The 12,302-nt window shown below is 40.9% G+C and overlaps 1 protein-coding gene across 6 annotated transcripts in view; it reads right to left on the bottom strand.

Moving 5' to 3' along the window:
• rhbdf1b (rhomboid 5 homolog 1b (Drosophila)) overlaps positions 1 to 12,302 on the bottom strand; it is a 62,257-nt gene that overhangs the window by 28,036 nt on the left and 21,919 nt on the right. For 2 of the 6 annotated variants that reach the window (XR_004566514.1, XM_034194103.1), the window contains exons 2-7: positions 11,807 to 11,948; positions 8,783 to 8,916; positions 8,358 to 8,495; positions 1,690 to 1,918; positions 1,283 to 1,489; positions 892 to 1,014 (exon numbers count right to left, since the gene is read on the bottom strand). Coding sequence is in view for 5 of the 6 variants with exons in the window: in XM_034194103.1 (XP_034049994.1) it covers positions 892 to 1,014; positions 1,283 to 1,489; positions 1,690 to 1,918; positions 8,358 to 8,495; positions 8,783 to 8,916; positions 11,807 to 11,920 (945 nt within the window). In the remaining variant the exon portion in view is untranslated. Of the gene's footprint in view, positions 1 to 891; positions 1,015 to 1,282; positions 1,490 to 1,689; positions 1,919 to 5,777; positions 6,622 to 8,357; positions 8,496 to 8,782; positions 8,917 to 11,806; positions 11,949 to 12,302 lie in introns of those variants that run through there. The other 4 variants (XM_034194104.1, XM_034194106.1, XM_034194105.1 and 1 more) reach the window with 4 other exon arrangements.

Here is a 12,302-nt window from a genome sequence, read left to right as displayed (position 1 = left end):
TCAGAAGAGTTCTTCAACTTACTCCAGCAAAACACACGGAGACAAAATAAAAATAAATAAATATAACCTAAACGTCATCATCACCATCATCTCTTCCTGACTGACTGACTGACTGACTGACAGCAGCAGCTGCAGCGTCACGTGTATCACTGACTGTAATCTAACGTTCCCGCATTTTTGTAGCAAGGGCTAAAATTCCGGCGCCCCAAAGCCATTAATTTTGGCAATGTTGATTTGCCAAATATTTATTAATTTTCCCTAGCAACTACATACAATTGGTTATTTCGCTGCACTTCAAGGGCGCTTTGAATGATCGCCCAAGACGAGGAATGATACGTTCTCTGCTTCTGTTGGTGGAAATGCACTGTTGAATGAGAATCAGTTGGAGGAAGTGTTGTTTTAATCATTCATATTACATGTAGGCACATACTATTAAGTAAAACTGACATTGATAATACTTAAAAAAAAAAAAAAAAAAAAATATATATATATATATATATATATATAATGACTTCCACATCTAGGAGGGCAGCGCCCTAGCGCCCCCTATGGGCCAGCCGCCACTGGCTTCTAGTTCTTTCGTTTTTTACTTAACTGGCTTTTATTGTTATGAATCTATTTTTATGAACTGTAGAGGAAATTTTAGTTGTTTAAAGAAGATAAAATTCAATAGACTTCAGTTTATTTGTTGTAAAATGTATGTTATAACATTCTAGTGGAACATTTCATGGATTTCACAAAATCTGGTAACTGAGTTCTTGGTATCATTTTGGTGAATATAGTGATGGAAGCCTGAATATTTCAAATTTTAAAACTTTTATGTTTTGGGCCTTGGCTCTAATGTCACTGAATTAAACTCCTGCTGTGTGCTCATGTGTGTCCAGAACTTACGTGGGTGAAGAAGGACGTGTCCAAATCATCAGGAAAGTCCATTATGTCTTCATCAAGGAAACTAGGAGGCACGAAACTGCGTCTGTGACCTTGTACCATGGTGTTGTCACCTACCGTGTGACCCTAACACACAGAACCACACGCACACCCACATCAGCAACAGCAATTAAGGCTTCATTTTCAGGTGTTACTGGACTCGCACACTTGCTACCACATTCTCACGAGCACAACGTCGAGAGTGAGTGATGGTGACGCTGTGCAGGTGTGCAGGCCCAGGAACGCCTGAAAAAATGTGTGTTCACATTATGCAGGAAAAAAAGTGCATCTTTGAAAAAGGTCAAACACAGAGTCCTTCTTCATTTAAAATGTCTGAAAGCATGTGAACAAACACCTTCATGAGCGCCGCCGCTGCCTTCAAACTCATGACTGCAACCGACTCCCGTTTGCGTCGTCGTGGCAACCGGTTGAGGGCGGAGCGGGAGCTGGAATAGGAGCAGAGTGAGCCGGTGGCGGGCGTGATGGGAGTCTGAGGGACACTCAGTGCATCTACTTCCTCTGCCATCCGGAAAGCACGACCACGAGCCAGCGGGTCGACAATCTGCACGGATGCACAGCGAGCGTGAAGCGACAAACAAACAAACTGTTCACATGGCTTCAAAACTTTACACAGGCACAAACCAAGCACCAAAAGCTGGGAATGAGTGGATGAAATGAAGGGAAAACCCTGAAGGAGTGAGATGTTAGAGGTGATGGAGGAGAAGGTGAGGAGGTGCCCTGTGGATCCGGGTGCTGGCATACCCTCTGCATGCCATAGTGACGGTGACAGGGGTGAAGGGGTGGAAGGTAGAGGGGAGGAGGTGTCTCAGTGCTGGCCAGGGAGAGGTTGTCCTGGCTGTGGAAATCCATCTCCCGCATCACATGCACCTTTAGGCCTCCGTACAGATGGCTGCAGTGCTGCAGGCTCCGCCTCCTCCACCGCTGGGTGCTGTCATTGTCCCTGCTCACCCCGAACCAGTCGGCTGCTCCCCTACAGTGAAAAAAAAAACAAAACTCACATCAAAAGCACACAGAGCAAACAATCAAAACTAGAGCAACACTCCATCAAGTGTACACCTCCATTAAAGTCCAAAATGCTCCATGCTGCACCAGTTTAAAACTCAAAAAACAAAAGTTGAAAATAATTTTGATTTATAATATTCCCGTTTGAAGACCACTTGTACCCTTTCAACATGGATCTGCTGCGGTGACCTCGAGTGAAAAAAGGGACAAGCCAAAAGAAAATACATAAACTGTGTTAACTGTTGGACCCAAATTCTTTTCACCTTTTCACCAACAGTGGAAATGTATTTTTTAAATTTGTGGCTCCCTGTCGCTAATTACTGAATATCGAGGGGCGCAATTTAGAACTAGAAATTGGGGGGGGGGCAAAGTGCGAGGCCCGTGGGGCCGAAGCCCATAGGCCGGGGGTCTGGGGGCTGCTTGGGTCCCCAGAAGCCAACGGTTCTAGATAAGCTCAGATACCTTCTGAGCATCCAGAACAGTAATTTAATGTTTTGAGAAGACCATAAAGTGGACACCACTTTTGACTTATGCAATTTGAAAACTGTGGATATAAGTACTTTATTAACATCCTGGTGTAAATAAGGTGTCACACATGTGTAGAACTCAAAAAGAATGATAGGTTCAGTTTTCATTTAAAAAAAACTGCAATGTGGTTAAATGTATTCATAAATATGAAAGACAACAGGCTATCTTAATAATTACTTAAACTACATCTGTCTTTTTTTTCTCAAGATTGTTTTTGCATAAGTTTGAAAAAAAAAAAACAGATCATAAGTTAGGATAAATTACTTATCATGAATTTAATTTTTGAGTGGCACTAATGACAACACTCATACTGAACATAATTTCACTCGCAAAGACTGATTTTGGAGATCAAGCAATAATTGCAGATGGGCTTTCTGAGGTCCCAGATGGCTTTTCTGAATTCCTTTTCTAACTTTCAGAATTTAGTAAATTAGCATATGGTTTCATTGATCCTTATGTTGTAGACACTAGTCGCTAGAGGCAACTATTTTTGGTTTTCAAATCTGGGCAAATTGCAGTCCCAGAAAATTCAGAATGTAACAAACAAGAAACAGGTGTTGTAAACAAGTCAATTCTGCTAAAAATACAACTTGCAGAAACAAGATACTATTCTGACATGGTTTTGCAAATAAGACTGGCATAGCATGTTTCAAGTACAGACATATACGAGGTCTGTCCGTAAAGTATAGGTCCTTTTTATTTTTTTCAAAAACTATATGGATTTCATTCATATGTTTTTACGTCAGACATGCTTGAACCCCTCGTGCGCATGACGTGAGTTTTTTCCACGCCTGTCGGTGACGTCATTCGCCTGTGAAAGACGTGCGGGCGGATTGCAGCGTCGGCTCGCAGCCGCCGCGCCACTCCGCACCAGGAAAAACACCTCTGTTGGAAGCCTTAAGGACAAGTTGGAACATGTCCAGCTGTTAAACAATTTCTCATATACTCACTCCACTGAAAGCCATCAAAGCCGCCTGGATTTTACAAATGGTTATCAACACGGAGGTGTTTTTCCTGTGCCGCGCACTGCGTCGGCTGCGTCCCGACGCGTGGACCCGTCCGCACGTCTTTCATTAAAAAAATCTCCTTTAACAGTGGAATATCCGGATAAAATGCTGAAACCGACTTCTTCTGAAACTTCTCTGTTCTCTCACGACGTCCTGGATCAATAGAGCCTGAAATGTGGAGGTTTTCAGCTTGAACAGGCTGACGACGGCGCCTGAGAGCGCTGCGCGACATCTCGCACCGTGGGAAGTCCTTAAAGCGACAGTATCACCTCAAAATCTCTCATCAGCCGTTTAAAATTTTCACCGAAAACCAGCTTAATTTTTCGAACCGTGTCCACTTCGATGTGTCTCACAGGTTTAGAAAAATTTTGATCAAACAAAGCGCCAGTCTCTCAGCAACTTCTCAGACAAAGGAATTCCGACGAGGGGCTGGACGACTCCTCCCACAAGGAGTGCTCACAGGCGAATGACGTCACCGACAGGCGTGGAAAAACTCACGCATGCACACGAGGGTTCAAGCATGTCTGATGTAAAAACATATGAATGAAATCCATATAGTTTTTGAAAAAATAAAAAGGACCGTAACTTTATTGACAGACCTCGTATGTCAGAAGGTGGGGTGGGACATACCATATTCTGTCCCCTCTGGATGAAAAGGGGGGGGACATGCCCCCCTATCCCCCACCAAATTGCACCCATGCTGAATATCTGTATTTCTATTAGTCATGTGACCTTAACCTTGGGTGACCTTGAAATCTGTGTCAAACATGTAAGCTGCACGCATTTCACTCTGAGTGCCCATTCTGGTTACCCTGCACGCTGCAAAGAGGCGAAGCAGGATACTGTAATCGGTCATATGTGTGTGTGTGTGTCTTTCTGTGAACAGGATAATTTTTTTTTTTTTTTAATTGGCTGGATGGATTTTCACCAAACTTGGTGGAATATTACTTGGGCAGATCTCTTGAGATGATAAATTTGTGGGAGGTTCAGTCAAGGTCATAGACAAAAAAAACAACAAACCTATTTTTGGCTATATCTCTGCAACCAAGAGGGCTAAAGAGATGATTTAAGTTCATAATGATCAGCAAAATATTTGTGATTGATTGTTGAAGTCATAAAAGGTGTTGCATTTGTTCAGAGTGTGCAGAGTTTACACCGTCCTCTGACGCCTTTCATTTTTAATGAATCCATATATAACGGTTATAAAAATGATGATTATAAAAAGAATGTTGTCTGAGTTTAAAAAAAAGAAACTAACCTCATTTATTTTGGCTCCTCCCATTTTTCATGGAATTGCATGTTACTGTGAACACGTTTTACACCAGATGACCATCTGGAACGCCACCATACTGGCCCCAGTACACAATTCGGAGAAAAGTGGCCAAGCAACGATAAGTGTAACTTTTTCCAAACATCTGTCAGCTGAATCACCTTCTGTTTTAAATGACCTCCTCACCTATAAAACATACAGCATTTTCTTTCTACATTATCCTTTTGTGACTAAGAATTCAGTCGTGTATAAAAGCGGTAATTTGCTCTTTAAACGTGCATCCAAAATGCGCCTCAGAAACAGTTCCTATAAAGGCGGCGATGTGGTCAGCGTTCAGCAGAAGAAACACTTTGCAGAAAGAGAACACGAGTAATAAACACAGTCAGCCGGAGCAGTTGTGGAATCCTTTTAAGGCACCAAGCCTGAGACTGTGGTGTTTCCAGGAAAAGGTTCTTCACATAGAGGCCAAAGAAATGCACAACACAAACAGACCGTGTCTCTACAAAAAGTATATAAACAAATATTCAACAACAAATATTATATAATAGGTGGAACTCTACTGATAATGTTTAGTACTGGATTTATCCTGAAACAAAAGCCTTGTGAAGAGGGAAAAAAAACATATATAAGTCACACAGGGAGTATAAGTCACATCTTTTTTCCTGGATGTGGAACTCACTTTTTAACACAGCGTTTCCCTGCGGCGAGTTTTAACAAACAGGAACTCAGAGTAGCACTGTGCACACTACAGCCTGTGCTGCTAACTTAACATAAGGACTTTTAAATTCCAAAAATAAGCAAGATGAACAAATAACATGCGTTAGATAACGTACTGGATTGTATGCAGAAATGAATAGTGAATTTTTGGCAGGAAGCCCTCGGCATGTGGTGTGTGCCATAAGGACTTTTAAAGTACACCTGAGTTTTTTAGCTGTGGGTGGAGAGAGAGATTTCCAGGATCAGGGTTGGACACCCTTGATGTAAATCAAGATCCTTGGTCAGCAACATCAGGGCACACTCACCTGTCCAAAGAGCTCCAGGACGGTTTCAGATTCAGGGTCATACCTGAGACACACAGGGACTGTGGAGCTGTATCACCTCCATCCTGTAACTGTGTTAATTCATCATCTAATTCATTCAAAATGGCCCTTTGCAGGTAACATGGTGCTCCAAAACGGGATTCTTCAAATCTGGACCAGTTGTACTTTCCTAAATTGCAAAAAAAAGTCCAGATCCTTCTTCGTCGGCTTGCTGTGTACCCACAATTCTGTTGTCCACTACAGGGCTCCAAGTGAATTATTCTTGGCGTTTCTTTAAGGTGATCTCCTCAACCAGAGAGGAATCTGTCCTCAGGATGATCCAGGCAGGACATGAAGTCTAGTAAGTGACTCTTTTCGAAATCCATGGAGGTATTTCCATCTTTATCCAGCTGGATCCACTTACTGAGCAGACGGGGGAGTAGGATGATCTTCAGACTCTCATATTCTTTGACCTTCTATCATGAGCACAAAAGAAAATCCTCCACATGATAGCGTATTTCCGGACTTTATGCATGTGTCACTCGCTGGCACTTCTCCCAGTATCCTTCCTCCAGAGTCCAGAGTAAAAGAATGTGACCGACTGGGCAAAGAAGACAGCAGCTCTGGACCTCATCAAACTGAATATTCCCCATCCAGAGCCTCACCAAAGTCCTCTCTCTCTCTCTCTCTCTCCGTCTCCCTGTTGGTCCAATGTGTATAAACAGAGATTAGAAGTGGAGAGAAGAAAGCAGGGACATCAGAAGAGGTGGGAAGACAGTGGAACTCGCCCGGACATGTCCCATTTGCACGTGGTGTACCATACCTTTTAGTCACCTCAGTTCTACTTGCAGTTAAATTCATGGACATCATCTGCAAAGGTGATGTCGTATTTTCTCCAAGGTTTCTTTGTCCAAATCCTCTAAAACTAATGTGTTGCAATACTTGCATCAGCCACGAGGGGAGGACAAATGCAGAGACAGTAGAAAGAAGTATACGCGCTGTGCATTATTCCCTCATTATTTCATTGACAATCAAGCAGATTAAAGGACTACAGGTGATTTTACGTTATGTATCACATGACCAATCATTATAAGAAATGTAACGACTACGAGGCAGCATTAAATCTGTCTGGAGGAGGCATTCTCAAAAACTGAGTGAGTGCACAAAAAGTGCACCCATGACGACACCAATGGGGTTACGCTTCAGTGCTTGTGACCGAAGAGACCTTGGATATGGTCCATGTAGTTTGTGAACTGAGGCCAACTTAATTTTTTTTTTTTTAACTCCAGAATCTAACTGGCCTTTTTAGAAGGGAGCTGTGCACTTCCATGGTCAGAACAAGCCTCTAAAACCCTCATCTCGGCAGCCTAGCAGCCTAGGTTTAGGACATCTTACAGAGGCACACTTTTTTTCTGTATTGAGAACCTATTTTGTAACACAGTATTTCCCTGAGGGGTAAGTTTAACAACGGACAAGAATTCAGCATAGCACATGTGCACACCGCAGCCTGTGCTGTTATTTAACATAAGGATTTTTGAATTCCAAAACGAAGCAAGTTGGACAAATATTTGATGCAGGTTATTTGATGCAGTTTGGACAAAGAAATCGTCAGATGGACATGGACTGCTATCCTAGAGCGCTGGAAACATTACAAAAAAGTGAGTCCATTTGGGGGTTTTTAAACCAGTTGTTTAATTTTGGGTTTTTATGCATTGTGTAATTTTATAATTATCATTTATAACTTTCATCATTAGGCTTTATTATGTTTAGTACATTGATTCTTGGGAAAGTATAAGTAGTTATTATTATACTTTTATAATAAGAATAATAACCATAATTAACATATTAATAATAATAATAATAATAATAATAATAATAATAATAATAATAATTATTATTATTATTATTATTATAATGAACATGTGATTTTTACCCGATTCTAAAATATGGCCATCTGGTTTTGCGAAGACTTTGCGTCCGCCCGTCCGTCTGTCTGTGCTCAGCATAACTCCAGTCCTATTACTGCCAGGGTCTTCAAATACACAGGGAACATTCTTGGGACACAGACCTTGGACAAGTTCAAAGATGGCTAACCTTGACCTATTCTAAGGGGTCAAAAGGTCACATTCTTTCTTTTCATTGATTACATGCTCATACGGCCAAGGGTACTTTAGTATTGTGTTCTATATTTCAATGTACAAGTCGTACCTCCCAAACTAGCCATAAATAAATAAAATGCAACTTGTACTTTGTAAATTACTGTGTTTCAAAAGTTTGGAAATTTGACCAATAATTCCACTTCTGGACCACAGTTTTGTGCACTTCCATCAGTCTTGTGCAGCAGTCACTTTCCGATACGGTCCAGGTCCCATTCTGGAATATTTCTGATTTGCCAACTGATCACACACGAGAACATTTGCTTGTCAGTGTTGATGCCAAGCGCCGTTTGAAATATGAAAAGCTTGTTTGCTATGAACATGTCATCTAAACAACCTGTCTTCAGATCCATCAAAATCACAGTATAAATGATCAACACCTTTAAATGTGTCATTCCGTCCCCAGTAGCTCCACCCCCTCCTGTACCTGATGATCTGTTTGGGTAGAGATGAACGCCGGTGGGTCACGATTTTTGGGATACATGACCATCTTCGGACAATTGACACCGTGCTCGGCTCCCTGTGGCCCTTTGGAGGGACCGTGTTGACCCGCTCAAAACGCACCCTTTTCCCACTAAAGGCGCCAAATGTAGAGAAGATGCAGCGTGGAGAAGCAAAGGAGGGAAAAAAGAGGAACCAAAGGACAAGAGAGAAAGAAGAGCAGGATTAGTCTGTTTAAAACAGAAATGAGCTGAAAGGAGTTATGAGAATATTTAGATGAAGACTAGAGGCAGAGGTCACGGGAAGCAACCGGAAACAACTGCCAGAGCAGAAGGAGAAGATTGACTCCAACACGCTTCCCGCTCTGAGGCGTCTCCCTGCAGATTTGTGAGGAGAAATAAATGTTCAAACCTCTTGATGGACTGGGTGATGGAGGGCAGTCTCTCCTTAGGAGGGCCGAGGTAGTTGTTGGACGTTTCCAATGCAGCCAAGTAGGTCTGGTAGTTTTCGCTCGGCACGCTGACACTGCGCAGACGCTTCATCGGCTGCAAGGCAGATGTTTACACAGATGATGGAGCAGACTTGACTTAAAGAAAGTTTGAGCTCTTTTTAAAAAATCATACCAGCAAAAAATGTCTTTTTCTTCCACAGTGATGTTTAATTTTGACACAGTGACATTTGTCATTATGTTTGTGGTCCTCCTCGCCTGCAGGGGGCAACCCTCTGTAAGTAAGTAAGTAAGCTTTATTTATATAGCACTTTTCACAGACCAAGGTCACAAAGTGCTTCACACGATATAAATAGACAATAAAAACAACACATACAAATATAGAACAATAAAATAAATTGACACTAAAATGCCAATTGAAAAAAATGTGTCTTTAGTTGCTGTCTAAACGTTTGACAGGACGCATCTATGACATCACAAATTGAATGGGCCAATCACAGGGGTGGTAGTGGGCGGGGCATGAGAGCATTCAATCAGGTGTTTTTCAGCAGTTTAATTAATTTCAGCTTAAAAACTAGATAAAACAAAATCTACATTATTTTATATACTTTAATATGGCACAAGAGACTCTTTGAAGTCTATAAAACATGAAAAATCAGATTGAAACATAGTGAAGGTTTTTAATAATGCATATGTGCATGCATGTTTTGTGGGGGCAACTATAGCGCCCCCTTTGTTCAGCGTGTGATTTTACATAATGTGGCTAAAAACTAAACATACAGAATGTGGTCAAACTATGAAACAGATGATCCAGAAGTTGTGCTTGTCAAGAGAAATTGATGTCCTTCTGTCCGTCTGAACGGCAAAACCTTCCGCATCCTAAAACTCAAAAACTGTAAAACTCTCGAAATTTTTATATCTTAATACTGGGAGGTCAAAGATCTGCATGCCAAAATAAATAAATAAATAAATAAATAAATCATGCATTTCAGCCATTTATAAACAGCCTTTTTTTTTTCTTTTTTTTTTACTGAATTTTGGGTTTCAAGTAGGAAATACAGCAGAAGCCCTGCAATGCACACATCGCCCACTAGATGGTGACAAAAGGGTTGCCAAAATGTGCGACAAGGTCTCAGCTGTTTATTCATTTCAGAAGTTATTTTTTTGATCAAATAAAGTGAGCTAACAGCAAAACATTGTTGGGGATTTCCTCACTTAATGTGGGGGCGAACTCAGAAGACTCAAAGACTGACAGGAAATGGACTTCAAATTCAGATGTCATATTTAAAGATGATGCCTTCACTGAATACATAGTTGCAACGACAGCTTGCAAGCCGCTCTCACACAGCGCTCTCCCTATGCACCCAGATGGGCGGGACGTTGCCTTCCGCGTGGATCAGTAGAGCCATGTGATTGGTTGAAAGGTGTTGCATTTGACATTTTTTTGTGGGTGACCTGCTCATGGTGTTTATCTGAAACGGTATGTGTAAAAGCAAAACTGTGTTCTGTCTGTGTGGTGTGATATGAAAAGAACAGTATGCATCATGCCGTCCGTCGTCTCAGAGGAGATATGAAGTTATCAAACAGACCGAGGACACGGTCATGAGACATACTGTCCAACAAAATCAACTTACAGTGGACCGAACAAGAATCCTACTACATTCTCACATTATAGCAAATGTAAATGAAATCATCAACACACAAGGAAGTTTCTGACTGTTGCCACATTAGAAAAATAACATAAGCAATTGTGTCTGTCTGTTTGTTTGTTTGTTTGTTGACAGGATAATTAACAACCGTTCTTTTGCGGTAGCAGGTCCTAAGTTGTGGAATGCATTACCTCCTGAACTGAGGTCCACTAATAGTTTGCCTCTGTTTAAAGCTAAGTTAAAAACGTACTTGTTCAGGGCAGCTTTTTGCACATAATTGCTTTGACACTTTTTCATCTATTTTTATTCTATTTGGATGCTCTTATTATGCTTTTATGTGTGTTTTTCGTACTGTTCTTTTTATTTTTTCTTTAGTTGGTGCTATTGGAAAGCACTTTGGTTCAGTGAAAACTGTTGTAAAGTGCTATAGAAATAAGACTTGATTGACTGATTGAATTAACAACAGATAGATTTTTTCCTGTATGTTTTACGAATGGGAATGGCTTATTTTATTTTGCTTTTTATCCTGATCTTGATACGACGATTATCTCGAAAACATTGGCTGTTGGTGTCACACCCACTTTAAGAACTGCTGGTCCAGATTCTAAATACCCACAAAACTATCCTCAACTCCACTAATTTGGACGTTTTATTGCTGTCAAATTAAAATTATCACAATTCTACCAGATTTATCAACAAATAAAGTAACCGGAGTAACAGGAAGACAGAGATCTGGAATGAGAGGATCAGTATGTCTGGTATTTATATTGTGTATTTATAGCTATATTTGCAAACTGTTCTTCTTTTTTCCACTTTAGATACTCTGTGTGCTTCTTACCCTGTGTGCTGCTATACAATGCTGCTGGAAGTCTTCCCAAGGGATCAGTAAAGTTCTATCTAATCTAATCTAAATAAACAATACTGTAATAAGATACCTCTGTTTTAAATAATAATAATAAAAAAGAATTAAAAAATGTTCACTAGTCACCATGGTAACTGTTTAAAATGTAGGTTATGGATGTAGTCTAAAAGGTGTTTCAACAATGACTGTGTTTTATTTTTTGGTTTTTCTCTTCGTTCAGTTGCTGTGATGAGAAAAACGTTTGAAGTCCAAAACCAGAACAGGACGATGATCAGTTTTCTGAACTTTTTGATGGGCCCATTTTCAATGTTCTAGTTCTGTTCTGTATATCCAGTAACCTGTCTAATGCCAGTGCATCATCTAAATGTTCCAGATTAAGTCTTAATCTGTCGTCTGTGATTACTAGTAACTATTCTAACCTAGTTTTACGACTGTAAATCCAGGTATTCTGAAGTATAATTTATGTATGGATTTACCTGCGTCAGTGTGGGCATGTCGTCTAGGGTCACCTGGATCGTGGGGATGTCCACTTTGAGCCATGGTTGCTTCTTCCTCTGCAGGTTGCTGTTCCTGCTGCCCCCTTCATCCATGCTCACTATCGCCCCCTATAGCTGCCAGCTGGATGACACAGGACAAATGGAAATAGGATTGTCAGACGACGACGTTCATACTCAAACTCACAACCTCAGCAACCTTCTTCTTCTTCTGTGTCCCACATGTTGACTCACCAATCTGGTTTTACTGTAAAAGTCCAATTATAATTCACGACCACAAGATGGTGCTGAAACTCAAACGGGGTTGTGATTCTCAGCCTTTTGACTTTACAGAAAAAACACAGCGGATGAGTCTGTGAGCAGAGGTATCAGCTGATATCAACAAAGTGAAGAAACTGATAAAAGAGCTCTCTGCAGAGACGAGACTTTGTGTCAGATGACACGAGGCTTCACAAAAAAAACAAAACAAAACTATAAT

This window comes from Thalassophryne amazonica, chromosome 18, assembly GCF_902500255.1.
Source record: "Thalassophryne amazonica chromosome 18, fThaAma1.1, whole genome shotgun sequence".
Classification (NCBI taxonomy): Eukaryota; Metazoa; Chordata; class Actinopteri; order Batrachoidiformes; family Batrachoididae; genus Thalassophryne; species Thalassophryne amazonica.
The sequence above is the reverse complement of the archived record's forward strand: the minus strand, read 5'-3'. Positions and strand labels throughout refer to the sequence as shown.